At 32.8% G+C, this 15,433-nt stretch overlaps 1 protein-coding gene across 1 annotated transcript in view; it reads left to right on the top strand.

The window, feature by feature from the left end:
- The window catches only part of dnt (tyrosine-protein kinase Dnt), a 76,115-nt gene extending 61,204 nt beyond the window's left edge, over positions 1-14,911 (top strand). Inside the window, exons 2-4 of the mRNA XM_075295370.1 lie at positions 9,032-10,148; positions 10,426-10,722; positions 11,948-14,911. Coding sequence (XP_075151485.1) covers positions 9,032-10,148; positions 10,426-10,722; positions 11,948-12,059 — 1,526 coding nt within the window. The 3' untranslated portion in view covers positions 12,060-14,911. The remainder of the gene's footprint in view (positions 1-9,031; positions 10,149-10,425; positions 10,723-11,947) is intronic.
- The last annotated feature ends 522 nt before the right edge of the window (positions 14,912-15,433 follow it).

Below are 15,433 nucleotides of genomic sequence, written 5' to 3'. Positions count from 1 at the left end.
ATAATACATAAAACCTAGCAACCAAGTTAAGACATTTATTCGCTTATTTTAGGTCTATGATTATTTTGTTGATGATGCCGCTGCTGCAGCTATTGTCGAGTTGGTTATTGTTTTTGTTTGGTCCCTTGTTTGAGTTCCATTATTTGGCTGGTTGTCACTTTGTGAAGGCCATAATGCCTCCCCGGCCTTCCAATACACACCAAACTTATTCCCACCATGGTTATTGTCCCAAATTTTGGATAGTTTGTCAGCTTAAATTTCGATTGAGAGTTGCCTTGTTTGTTTATCTTATATTTTGGGGTACACTATCATTTCCCCCAATATTTTTCGGTCGTTTTTGTTTTGTTTCTTTGCTATAGTGTCTTTATTATTTATCACGTATTTATGCCGGTTTATAAAGAATTTAAATTTGATTTTTCAACCGATTGAATGAAATGTTGTCTGTCTATGTGTCCGTCCATCTCTCTGTGTCTTCCATAGGAATCTATGGTCAAATGAAAAATAATTGAATAACGAACGTTGGGAAGGGAAGGGACCCAGAGAATGGTTTCTGATGTATGGTACATGGTATAAAATTCATTTTTATTTACATCTCAATGCCATTTAGAATTATTTCACTGACAGTTCCCATGTTTCACTACAGTAGACCTTTGTCCAGTTGTATTGCTTCGGTATAAATCAGCAATTTTTAATCCAGCGACAGTTTTTGTTTACAGTCAGTGAAGCTATGTTGAGATAAATCCTCTTTCAAGTTTCCCTTTAATATCAGCCATAATAATAAATAAATTGATGTGCTCATAAAGGGAAATGTTAATATGTTAAAGAACTTGATTTTGGTTAATAATGAATTTGGACCTACATTTTTTACAAACATTTCTACACATTTAAAATCGTACTTGAAACTGTGTTCTGTTAATGGAAATCTATCGCAAAACTGTCAACCCGATGGATGACCACTTCAGTAATTTAAATCTGAAACTTATCGGGGAAATACAAAGCAAACAAGATTACGACCAACATAATACATTCTACTGTAATTAAAATCTGCAGCAATGGCTCCCAGAATGGAGAATAGTGAATGCAAGACCTGCGTTTACATCAAGCAACTGTGGCCAACTGTGATATCTGCAGCAAAAATAGAAAATACCAATCTTTTCGGATCAGATTTGTTATATATATTTCCCAAATAGACAACAATTTAAGTTAACTGATTTCCCTTCAATTATTGTCTTGGAAAACAGAACGAGAATTACAATGAAAATTAAAAAATATCTCCTTACATCATATATAATGCCCTTATATTAAAAATAAAATAATAATAAAATGGCAATTTTAATTTAAATAAACACAGCATATTTCCATCAAAACTTCTTTGCTCCAATATGCCTGCTGCATGCTGTAGCTAGTGTTCCTTTAGTGAATCTCTATCCAACTTGCCCCTTCCTCGCTTTATTTCTTTGGCTTCATGTCCTTCGTTTCTGTTGAGGAATCAAAAAGTATTATTTTAAATTCCAGAAAAAAAGAACTAATAAAAAGTGCTGGGAAATAGTATCCCAGTGGAAGGGAACATCGATGAGAGCAAAACAATCTAGGAAAATTTTACTGGGAGCAATATGACTGACAAAGCGGCTTCAGCAGCAGAGCGTCGATAAACCCCTCACAGCAATAAGGAATCTAAAATGAAAGGATATTTGACACTTTTTTATGAAGGTCTATTGTTGTAGACTACAACAAAACGTTTTACGTTTTTTTAAGACGATAAAGCTGGGATGACTACGACAACGACAACGCCAATGACTATGATGTTGATGGCAATGGCGATGATGCCTACCATGCCAGCGCGTCATGAGGATGCCGCCTTTTTGGGATGGCTGGATCTCCTTAGGTCCTGATGCATTGTTCTTTACTCACACCACCATGGCTCCTAGTTTGAGGTTTAATAGTCAACTTGATGTGATGCTCTATTTATCGCCCCCTACCCCACTGTTCCCTTTACATTGTCCTTGTCATCATCACCATCATTTCTTGGTTTATGTTATATTCGAGCAGCTGAGACTTTTGAACTTTGTACATCCGAGCATCTATAACGTTTGAGAGTTGCGTTTTCATATGCGTATTTAGTTTATTCCCTTTTATTCAATTTCGCTTTGGCTGTGTGTTTGAATGTGAACTTCTATTTTACATTTTATTCTCATTGGCTTTTTTGTGATTTTTTTATTCTTCCCCTCCATTGTGCCTTGTAATATTTGCCCTGGTACAAGAGATTCAGATACAAAAAAACTGAATTCCTTTTTGTTGAACATTTACTTTCTTGAGTGCTTCCGCATTTATTGTTATTTGCGCTTTGTCGTATTTATTGTGCACTAAACTATTTTGCAAACACGCCAGCGGACAAAGTTGCTTCCCAGCATTTTACACTACTGATATTTTTCGGTTTATGCAATGCCTAGCTATGTACATAGAATACACTTAGAAAACAGATTTTTGACTTTTTTCTAAAAGCTTCAAGGATCGTAGTACGATTACACCACAATTATTACAAATTCAAGTCCTACTCATTGGGGTCCATGAAGAATTGAGCTATGGGCGCATAGAACTAAACTTAAATGAACAATAACTGCACTGGGAGAAATATATTCTTTTCCAGGAAACGACGTTTTAAACGGAAGAAGTTATCTTTTGACTTAAAAAAAAACACTTTTCTTAAAAACAAATAAATTAGATTATCGTGGCTACGTTTGTTGTAAATTAGGATTTAGTTACTCTTAATTAAAAGACTTTTTAAAACAGGCGAATTTCATTCATTTTTATGTATATTTAAACGATTTAATATAAATTATTGTTATTATGGAGGAAACATAGTTTAGTGTTTCGTCCAAATCGAAAATTAAACTTTTAAAGTTTGTAACAGCTCTGAAATAGTCTAACGTAGTTGGAAGGCTTTATAAATTATTACATAATACTATATTTTATGTACAGTGAAGTTTAAGAAGATGTTATACGGATGAAGTCGACCAATTGTTGTCGGTGGCTTGATGGATGAAACTATACAAATTTGTCTACTCGATAATTATCCATTAATAAAAATATAAATGCTTAGGAGTAATTGTATAATATTTCCATATCATCTAAGCAAGATTTTGCTTAAATTACTATAGAAAAGTAAACTTTCAATATTTTTAGTTAAAAGATTCAATTTTTGGCAACAAAAAAGTTATAAATTATTACATAATGATTTGCTACATTTAAGTTGAAATGAGCCGACATCATCTGTGACGGTTTCGGGTGGCTAAATATTGTCGGCTTGGCGTCTTCATTCTCTGGGCACCGGATAATGAGAAACGTACAATATAATTTGACTCTACTTGAAAGGGTTTTGATAAGACGACTATAGAATGATGACAAAATGCGTTGAGAAATTTTTCCTTCTTCCTTCTCTTATATCTAATCAAATATTATGGATAAATTAATTTTAAATTTTTATATATTATTGTTGTTTTTTTGATCTCAGCTTAAAGCCATGCATTGACCAAACTACAAGTGTAGCTTAACCAACAGAGGAAAAGTATGCTTGTCAAATTTATTTTTATATATTTTATTAAACTAATGGACCTTGATTGATCAATACAGTGGTGTTGATCAATACCGATGATATTACATACTACATTTATCACATTTTCATATTCCATATTTATTGGTCTCATATCCATCTATGGGAAAATGCATTTAGCATTCAAGGAGTTTCCTCTATTTCACTCATGCATGAGATTTCGCCATATTGTAGAGTTACAATTTCTCACACTGTGATTTTTTCCTGGGGCGTTAGTCTTTTGAAATCTCCCCGAGGATTTTGTTTCTTTCATTCCATCATAAAGCGATCAAATTTCAGTTTCCATTCAAGCATTACGAGTTCTTTGACATTTCAATTGTTTTATTCGTCTATTTAAAATAATTTTAATAGTTTTATGTTTATTACTGCTTTGAAAAAGGCTCCCTAGTGTGCAATCAATTTGGTAGGATGTCATCTACTCTTGAAACTCTCGCATTAGTGTTAATTAAATCATTTCGTTGAAGGAATTATTAAAAAAAACAAAAAAAAACAAATTCCATATTTTAATGATGATATTTGGTTTTCGCATCTAGTCCTTCTCAATGTCCTATTAAAATGTATCCTATTATCGTCACTTCCATTAGGAATTTCCAAGTCTATTGTAATTTAAAGAAAATCCTCTTAAGTATGCATGTGTATTTGTGCAGGTATTTGTTCTTAGACTTGGTTCCTTTTTTTGTTAACATTGCTCTTTTTCATCCTTTTAAGTCTGACATGTCACCAGATGGATGATAGAGGTGTATGTTGACAGGTATGCTGTCAACATCTGGAGGTGTGTCATTCAGTTTTCTATGTTATCCTATTTTGTGTGTGAGTATCCTCTTCGCTTTAGAGGTGCAAATTGTCTTGTGCATCATCATATTTATAATCTTTCCCTTTTGTCATGCATCGAAGAGGTAAAAGACGACATGGAGAACAACTGATGAGAGGAAGCGTTTACCCATTGTCCTCCGTTAGTCTAACTTTTATTATAATAACATTTCATTTCATTACCGTTATTCGTTTGTCATTCGTTATGTACTCTGGCAATGCATTGTAGCTGTCATACATACTCCCCTAAAGTACTTGGAACAAATTCGGATTAAAATGATTTAAACGGGTTTGTTCAGGTGATATGTACGCATTGGATCCAGCCTGGGTGACATAGAAATAGGGATTTCAATTTGTCCCAAGGTTCAAATTTTATTGAGTTATGATTCAACATCAGGCGTTTAGGATGTGAATTAAAAAATTTTGTGATATATTGACAAATGAATAATTTTTTATATATATTTTTTTTTGTGATTTTCAATGCACTCAAACGCTTGTCTGAAACGGTTAACCTCAACCATTTTCAGAAATTCGTAGTTTTTTCTAGAATGGATTTAGCTTTTTTTCGCTAAATTTTAAATAATTTGTACCATTTTATTAATTCTTACTCTGAAACAAAACAAAAAAACTTAAAAGTACCCATTAAAAGTATGAAAAAAAGTGTTATAAGAAATTGAATTAAAAGAACTTCCTGTGTTGTTAAAATAAAGAACATCTTTGGGAGGACACTTTTGGAAGTTCTTTTAAAGTTGTGCCTTTAGAAATTAGATTCCGAAAATAATTAAAATGTACAAATAAAGCGTATGCCAAACAAATTTACGTATGCTAAATGTAAATTATGAAAGGAATTTAAACAAATTGTTGGTTATTAAAGAAAACGAAATTGTACCCTTGAAAGATTCGAAGATATTTAACTTTAGTTCACAAAAATGTTAGTGATTCCAATATTAGAATTTTGGGTTGATTTTTAGAACAGGTCATGCTCTTCTAAAATGAGTAAAATGTACCTACTATGTCCGTTCTGATCTTTGTATAACTTTAAAGACATTCTAACTAAGTTTTAATGATTTTTTCGTTCAAAACACAAAACAAGCAATAATAAAATTTTACATTTAATTAAATGGTTTTCTTTTATTTGCTTTCCTTCAGGAAAATGCAACAAACTCCAATTTATATTGTTTCAATTGATTACAAAATATTGTTTGCAATCTTAAATTACTTCAAAGGTGGCAATACTTTTTGTATTTTCCTTCTCTTAAAACCGGAATATTTCAACAAGAACATCTTAAACCAGTGGATTCGTTTTTTTGTTTCCTTCATATGGCATCCCTATATAGCATTCTTGTAATTAAATGAAAATGAAGATGAGAAATGATTAAAAACTGTCAGGGGGATTAACGTCGAAGACTACATTTCGAAATGTATGTGAGAAAATTACATTACACAGAAGACAGTAAGTGTTGTTTAACCTCCTTAATTTTCAATTAATTTGGAACTACCCCAGGATTAGTGTCACTCATTTCTGTTTTCAATTGTTCCTGCTGTGTAAAACATTCCCATTCTCTGGCAATTTGACTTTAGAAATTGTTTCCGAATGGCATCACGTCGACGGAGACAATTTTCAATATGAGTTCCACTTCAAAATGACTGACTATTTGAGGATGGATAAAATTCATGACCCTAAAACAGCCTTTAAATAAATGTCAAAGTCTTGTCCGAGTTTGCAATGTTATGAATGCTCGATGTGCACGTACTCAGCAACTAAAGCAATCACTGGACACGAGTGGATATCTGGGCCATCCCGTCAGAAGTTAGCTTTCGAGAAATTTTAATTGTGCCATCGTTTGGCAAACATCCTTCCAAATAAAATTGAAATTTGTTTTAGTGAAACCAAGCCCTAATCAGACAAATCTCCATTTGTGGAAGTGGCATTCCATTGGAAAACAATTGAAAGTTTGCTCAAACACAACCGGTGCAAAGAAGACGACTGTGAGCTCACAGTTGGCCGCTAAAAACAATAACAACAACAAAAATCGAAACCACACACCAATGGAATAGTTTTGATCTTTTAGAGTACACAGCTTCCTGACCATAGTCATTGGCCTTTATTTAACTTGATTATGACCTGCCCATTTATCCATGGATGTGCTCAGTAGACGTAGACAAGCGACGACTACTGGACACACATGTGGCAACATAAACACATTTTCACATCTTGTTATGATGATACTAATGAAGTGTGCGTGACTTGATTTGATGTGAAGTTTTTCCTTGGGAATACCTCGACTTTTTTCTGGGTTCTCTTGCAGAACAGCAGTAAACCAGAATATAAAGTTTTTCACTTGCCATCTCGAACATCAATTGGTCATGTTCTTTAATTCAATACCCGTATTTAGCATGGCTAAAGGTGGCCATCAGTGCTTCTATTCAATATCGATATAATTTTAGCGAAATGGAAAATCTGTAAAGTTTAAATGGTTGGATTTTTTTTTTCAGAGGAAACGGAAAAAGTTCTACGGACATGAAATGAATGCTTGATAAATACAACAATCCACTGATATATGTAAGAAAATATCTTAACATCTGAAATTTACTTGGCATATGAGACATAGGTTGATTTCCACAAAAAACAACAGAAACAAACCGATTTTTGCATGATATAAAGTACACAGAAAAAAAGTCTGTTGTAAAACTGATGCTAAGTTGAACTAATATTTATTGCAAAAATTTTATTTTGTTATAGATTTTTTCTTTATTCCAAGTATGTCTCAAAAATTGTATGAACTAAATGGCAGTAAAATTTCAATGACATACCAATTAGTTCTATTCTAACTACAACAGAAGTTTTTTTGTACACTTCTCAAAAATAGTAAGAATGAACTACAGCGTGGTTAAAATGGGAATGATCCGGCGCCTAAGAGTTTTTCTTTATTTTTAGATCATTTTTTATTTTCGAGAAAGATGCATTTCGAAAATGGTATTTAAAAATCCAAAAATGTCGTAAAATGTTCGTTAATTTAATGAATCTTAAAATTTGGAATACAATTTAGTTCAATTTTCGCCTGAGATAGTTCATTTTTCCCATAAAGTAGTTTACTTTTTTTCTGTATATATACTGACATCATGTATCAAAACGGATCGTAAATCAAATCTTGGGGACCCTTTATATGGGTGATTTACGCAAAAGTGTTCCGATATTGCCCATTCGCAATACCATCCGACCAATATCAATAACAATTACTTGTCCAAGTATCAAGTCGATAGCTTGTTTCGTTCGAAAGTTAACGTGATTGCAAAAGGCGGACGGATATCCTAGATCAAATCGGAATTTCACCAAGACCCAGAATATACATATAAACTTTATGGAGTCTGAGAGCAATATATCGATGTGTTACAAAGGGAATAACAACGTTAATATACGCCCCCATCCTATGGTGAGGGTATAGAAATATCCCAAAGAACAAAAATAAACCAAATTCATTTTAATTAATTTACTTTACTTTATAATGTTAAATTTCATTAACAGAGATCAGACATTTCTCTTTTACGACATAAATTATATTCCATTACTGTTAAATAATTTATATACAATTGAAATAAATTTTACATAAAACTAACAACGGATTTCCTTTTTATAGGCAAGTCCCAAGGCTGTGTCATACTACGACCACTAACAATTTCGGAATTGAAATCAATTAAGTTTATTAAATGGAATAATTAAGAATTATTTAATTTAATGAAAAATTGTTGGTGATCAGCGAGAACTCAACATCCTTTGTTGGCATTATTACATCACAACGGCTTCCCAACTCGATAGTGGATAAAGCCAGTCCTAAAACCATTTAATAGAAATCGCTTTCGGCCTAATGCAAACAAAATAAGAAGGAATATGGAAATTGGATGGTGAATATGTAACATGTTTGTCGCGACCATGTTATTTTCTGGAATATCATCTGATTTCGACAATCATTTTATGTTTGGCAATCCAGAATGACATTTTGCTCTAGGATGTGATCATATTCCTTCTCTGCGTGTGGTCTTCCCAAATCTTTATGTCATATCTAACCACTTGCTTTATTATGACCCAAAATGTAAGCTAACATTTGATCCAATAGAAATCACAAAATAAAGTTATCATGTTGAGCTGCCAAAAGGCAAAGAAATGGATACGAAATACATGGCATTTTCTTCGAAAACAGGGCTCCTTATGTGGTAAAATTCGATGTGAAAGAAAATGGTCATGTTTTGATTATAAAATTTTACTTTTTTTTGGGATGAAATACAAACAGAATGTCATGATTTTTTCGGGAAATTTCTTTAGCAGTTTTTCAATTAGCTCTTTCCCTTATAAAGTCATGTGATTTTTTTTTGCCGTTCATCACGTCGATATCGAAATGAGAAGTAAAGAACATTAATAGTCAATCTGTGTTTTTCAATCAGAATTTCTAAATTTGTGGGCAAAGTTTTCTTGTTTCATTTGTTGTAGATGTGATTCTATAAAACTTTTTTACTCTGATATCATCTATCGTTCCTCCTTCTTGTTAACATATTTCATTCAGACTATGAAACGAAAAGGCAATTACTACATTTTTTTCTGTTTTTGTTTTTCAGGTGTTGCCGCCGAAGTTTATTATGTACGTGAAGGTCACATAAATAACTACGCCTTGAATTTCATTGTTCCTGTGCCGGCGAATGTGCGCGATATAAGTTTCACTTGGCAAAGTTTGGCTGGCAGAACCTTGCCATACAGCATCAATGTTGTAACCTCGGATCAGGCTGTATTGCCCAGGCCCTCTATTAATATTTCACAAATAGGAGAAATTCCTACAGAGGTTAAGACATTTTCGATTAGCCTTAAGTGCTCGGGGATACGGGCCGCCGAAGTGGATGTCACTATTTCGATTGAAGTGATTATCAACAGGGCCCTAAACAATGTGACGCATCTTGTCTTTCGGCGGAAGAAAATCTGTTTATTGGCCGAGGAGGATGAAACTAATGTGGACGATCCATTACTGCTGGAAACTGTTGTACAACCCCCAACAGGTTTGATAACTTTGGTGGTGGGATGTGTTTTGGCCTTGGCATTAGTGCTGATACTTTTACTGGCTGCCTATTGCGTGCGAGGTTCCGCTAAGCGTCAAAATCATGGTCAACCCATGAGAACATCCAGTTTTCAAAGGCTGAATACGAACCCTCCCTGCCAGTCGGCCTCTTATATAACTCCTTCGATTATAGCCCCCATCCATAGTACACTACCACGAAAAATGGAACCACAACAACCGGAAGAGTTACATCGCCGCATTTCAGAATTGACAGTGGAACGATGCCGTGTACGATTGTCCAGTCTCTTGCAGGAGGGAACATTTGGTCGCGTCTACCGTGGTTCATACAATGATAACCAGGATGTTCTTGTGAAAACAGTGGCCCAGCATGCTAGCCAAATGCAGGTATCTCTCTTGCTGCAAGAGGGCATGTCTTTGTATGGAGCTTCGCATCCTGGAATTTTATCTGTCTTGGGAGTTTCCATTGAAGATCACACGACTCCATTTGTTCTCTATCCTGCCATGAATAATACCCGCAATTTGAAAATGTTCCTGCTGGATCCCTCATGTGCCCGTACCATTACCACAATCCAGATTGTTATGATGGCATCGAATTTATCAACAGCCTTGAGTCACCTGCATAGTCATGGTGTGGTGCACAAGGACATTGCGACGAGAAATTGTGTGTAAGTACTCCTTTTTACTTTCTCATTCAATGAAGGAATTAATCGATATAACGAAACATATTCATCGAAAAGTTTCGTTGGCATCACGATGTATTTCATTATTGCAAGTTCGTTGTGACAACAAAATAATTTACTGAAGTATTCCGTTGACCCAATTTCAATGTTACTTTTCTGTAACAAAATATTTGATTTTAATTGTAGTTGTTGCTATTGAAACTTCCATAGTTAACTATTTTTTCACCTCAATTTTCTTTTATTTTTTTTTCTTCTTTTCTAGGATCGATGATCAGTTACGCGTAAAATTGTCCGATAGTTCTTTATCGAGAGATCTATTTCCTGGAGATTACAATTGCCTCGGCGACAGCGAAAATCGTCCCGTCAAATGGATGTCTTTGGAAGCATTGCAACATAAGCAATTCTCCGAGGCAAGCGATTCGTGGGCATTCGGTGTACTGATGTGGGAATTGTGCACATCAGCAAAACAACCTTATGCTGAAGTTGATCCTTTCGAAATGGAACATTATCTCAGAGACGGCTACAGACTGGCGCAGCCATTCAATTGCCCAGACGAATTGTAAGTAATCGCATTAAAACTAATATTCCACTTAAAGAATAATCTCCATATTTCTAAGATTTTTTTAAAATAATGTTACTAAAGTGCACTCTCGGTTACGTAAACACCGCATAACGTAAGCACGCTTTTTCTTGCACATAAAGTTTTAGGCAACGGTGAAATACATGAAATTTGATGTTATAGGCAGATTCACGATGCCAAATACAATTTCAAATACACATATGATTTGTTTGATCTCTTTAGCTTTTTTCGTGAATTTTAATTATTAATCTAAATTCCATATCCACTGATATTTTTCCGATCTATTTTTCATAAAATTAAATTTATAATTTAAGTTTTTAATTTTACTAATAACAAAACTAAAAAACTATCACGCTAGATTGTGTAAAACCCTTGAATATGGATATGGTTTGTTCTGAAATTCAAAGTTTCTGTTCTATGTGTACCGCGTAAGACAACTTTACAGTTTGCTGCAAGAAAAATTAACTAATATTTAGAAACTGGAATTATCTATTTGAAAACTTCAAAAAAGATATGCTTAGGATGAAACATAATATGTTTGCATAGTACAAACAATTTTTTGTTTGAACAATTTCTGAAAATAGCAGTATATCCCAGCAAAAAAAAAGAGAAAATGTCCTTTTTGGATCCGGAAGAGGTGCAAAATTGACGCAGAAGCGATGAATTTAACATGGGCTTGTTATAGGACGGAAGTCCTCCATTTCAACAGCCGGTACACTGAATTTGCATCACTTCTTTAGGTGTGATCCGAATTCAATGTTTTGGATGTAAATTAAAAAATTCTGTGATATTTTGTCAAATAAATAATTTTTATAATTTTTAATGGATTCTAAAGCTTGTCTGAAACGTTTGACCTCAAATATTTTCAAAAATTCTCAATTTTTTCAGATTGGATTTAGCATTTTTTTGGACAAAATTTTAATAATTAGTACCATTTTATGAATTTTTAAACTGTTTTGAAACAAAAAAGTTAAAATTACCTATTAAAAATATGAAAAAAACATGTTATAAAAAATTGAATGAAAAGAACTTGCTGTGTAGTTAAAATAAAGAACATCATTGGGAGTATATCTTCTGGTAGTGCTTTTAAAGTTGTGCCTTTGGAAGAAATTCCAATTTTTTTTGCTGGGATGTTACAACAAAATCGTGTTAAATAATTTATGTAGTTTTATTAATTTATAACTATTTGTTCTTTTCTTTCCAGATTCACAATAATGGCCTATTGTTGGGCCCTTCTTCCTGCAGAGCGTCCTTCATTTATTCAGTTGCACGCATGTCTCTCAGAATTTTATGCTCAAATTACACGTTATGTGTAGTCCTGTCGATCCACAATAGAGTCCGTGGTCAACCATAAGGGTGCATTTCATTTTCCATACTACTATAAAACTCATTTTTATCCTGACATTAAGTAATGAAGAACTGTCTCTCCTAATTTAGACTTATTGTTTATACATAATCCATTGTTGTTGTTTAATAATAGGCTTAGAAGTGCATTTCATTACCAAAATTTAGTATTAAGTTGTGCAAAAAAAAATCCATATAATTATAAGTCATTCTTTACATTTGATGAGATCGATTATTGGATCAACGACAATTAGCCGGTAGCACTAGGTTCAAGAAAGATTTGTCACATTTGCAGAAATTCAATTATTTCATAGGAAATAGAATTGAAAGGAAAAAATTACAAACGAATGGTGTTGAATCAGCTACATGGACGAAAAACACTGTTTTTCATATGTTTGGGTGTAAAAATTATATGTTTGAAACTCAAATTTGTTAATACAATATTTTTAAGTGCAAGCATATAATGTTCATAAACTAGCATCACATTTTTGGGACATATATGTTAATATGTTAGAACATATTATGTTTGTATGTCAGTGTATGTCCTAAGGTGAAACATAATATGTTTGAACAATACAAACAAAAATTTGTTTGGAACAATCCTGAAAATATATATGTTTGAAGCAATGTGTTTGGGGTATATGTTACAGAAGCAATTTTTTTTGAGGGTGTATCTCTGGTTCTACCATAAAATATCTAGAGTTTTTGTAGTAAGGGAATAACGGAAGGTCGTGATAAAATTAAAAAAAATATAAATAGGGTCAGTTGGTCGAGTCCGTAAGCAGATTTTTTCCACTTTTATTCTCTTTGCAATTTTGAGTCAACGAATATCGGCCATAAGCAAAATAAGTAATTGACGTAATTAATTATTTCAATGATCGGATTGGCACAGCATTCATTTTCGAGTCTTTAAAATTGTATTTTTATACACGGGGAAGATTATTTTGCCACAAATGTCAAAATATAGTGTGCTATTTTTTCAGAGTTTCCTTTAAAAAAAATAAATCATTTTTTCCTGTGAAATGTCTATAAAGAAGTAAAGACATACAATTTTTGTAAGATTCGAATCAATTTGGGTTTCTCTATTTTTGAAAGTCCACATAGTTTGTATGGGAATACATTGATTGTTAAAAATGATAATTTTCAAATTTTTGGCCTCAGAATCCGTTCAAATGTTAAACTTATTTTTACCTCTTTCTTGACCTTTTTGTATATGTATATTCGTTTGCTACTCGACAACAAAATATGAAGTTACTTGCCTTTCGACATAAAGAAACTCAAATCAATGTTTTTTTCGTTTGAAATACTCTCGTTCGACATACAGAAACAGGGTATTAGTAAAATTTACTACAGACAAAAGAAATTTTTCCGTACAAAATTTCGCAATAAAACTGTTCGTTCGGTGGTAATATTTTATGAAAATTGATATATCAATTACACGCAGAGAAGGAATATGATAACCTCAAACATGTTTCAACACCAAAATGTTATTTTTGTATGGTGACCATGTAACATGTTTGTTACTAAAAGGTTATTTTCTCGACGAATATAACCTGCTTGCCGAAATCAGATACATGATTTCAGAGAAAATAACATGGTCACCACCCAAAAATAACATTTTGCTCTTAAAACATGTTTGAGGTGATCATATTCCTTCTCTGGGTGTAAGTCTCAATTCGATGACAGAATAATTTTTTGGTTGCGGGAATTGTTATGTTGATTTCTAATCTCTTGGTCTTAGTTGTATCAATCAAATTTGTCGATAGTTCCTAGCCTTCTATATTTTTGTAAAGCAAATATTTAATTATTTTTAATCAATCACTAACAATTAAACGCAACCATTTATAGTTTAGTCCATCGATATTGCATACAATATTATACCTAGTATTTGTAGGTAGAATATTGTATATAAAAATTCTTGTTTAACCATAAATGAGTTTGGGCTATTAAAAAAATTGAGTGTTTCCAACCAAGTATTTTTCCTGTGTTCAGTTTCTGTCTTTCTATTTTTATCCCATGTGATTGTCTTGCCTGATCCCAGTGTTACAAAAACATTTATTGTAAATATTATCATATAAACTATGTAGATTCTTACGTTTATTAAGTCATTATTGTTGGTAAGCTGAATCAAAATCATGTAATGCCAATTACATTAATTTCCTGTAAAAATTGCATTTATTCGTAGTATAATTTTATTAGTTTACCATGATGTGTATTCTCTCTTGTTTGTATGTTTTTTTTTTTTTTTTTTTTTTTTTTGTAATTCCCATCAAGTCCATTTGTAAACTGATTCGTTTAATTCCGAGAAGTACGTAGTTCAGTTCATTCAAAGTGTTTTTTGTATGTATAGATAGGTGTGGGCGTTTTTGTTGGGCGCCACATAGCGGTCGTTCGTCGAGTAAGTGATGCCTTTTTATTGGTCTACAATACGTATTACCAATAATGTTCATAATATAAATAATAGTGATAATTATTAAATAGAGTGCATATACATTTTTTGTATGCTCTTCATCATTAAGCAAACAATACTGCCACACTTATCCAAGCCCCCGTGACGGTTGCCCAACAAACGGAAGAGAGAGAGAGAGATTTCATAGTATAAATATTAAATTGTAGCAATGATGATTATTATAGTTATAAGAGAAAAAGAAAGAAAAAAAACATTTTTTATATACGAATAAATTTATATTGAATTGTATTGTATTGTATATTGTACATGTATTATTATTATTATTATGACGATGATGCCGATGGAGTTCGAATTAAATATTCACATAATTTTGTGTGAAGTAAATAAATGATAATTACAAATTGAACACAAAAATGCGTTGCATATTTGTATGCGGTTTTTTTCATTCACATTCTGCAGTCAATCAGTCATTTCGAATATCGATATGAATTGCATATACATGGAATATATGAACGTGAATTAGACAGTAGCGGATTTCTTCATGAAAATATTTTTGAAAGTTGGGGCTCATATTATTATAAGGAGAATGGTTTATGTATAAAGCTATATTGAATATTTCGATCATCCACAAAATATCCGTTCAGTGTCGCCTCGTTGGGGGGTTTCCTGGATTGTAAAATGATTTAGTACGTATACAGAGCAAATAACAGGTCGGAAAAACGTCACGAGGCCATGTTCGCCTATTGCACGAACATGTTGACATAAAATCAAACGAACTTCAATGTCGGTACACCCAAATCTTTAGATGTAAGAAGGCGTTCGCCCCACATTATCTAAAACAATTTAATTTTCATTATAAAAAGTAAAATTTCTGCAATGGCATTAACAATGGATGGTCAAGTCTGGTTGGAATTTTTAGAAATGTATAAATTAGTT

The sequence above is a fragment of the Haematobia irritans genome, chromosome 2 (assembly GCF_050003625.1).
Source record: "Haematobia irritans isolate KBUSLIRL chromosome 2, ASM5000362v1, whole genome shotgun sequence".
NCBI lineage: Eukaryota > Metazoa > Arthropoda > Insecta > Diptera > Muscidae > Haematobia > Haematobia irritans.
The sequence above is the reverse complement of the archived record's forward strand: the minus strand, read 5'-3'. Positions and strand labels throughout refer to the sequence as shown.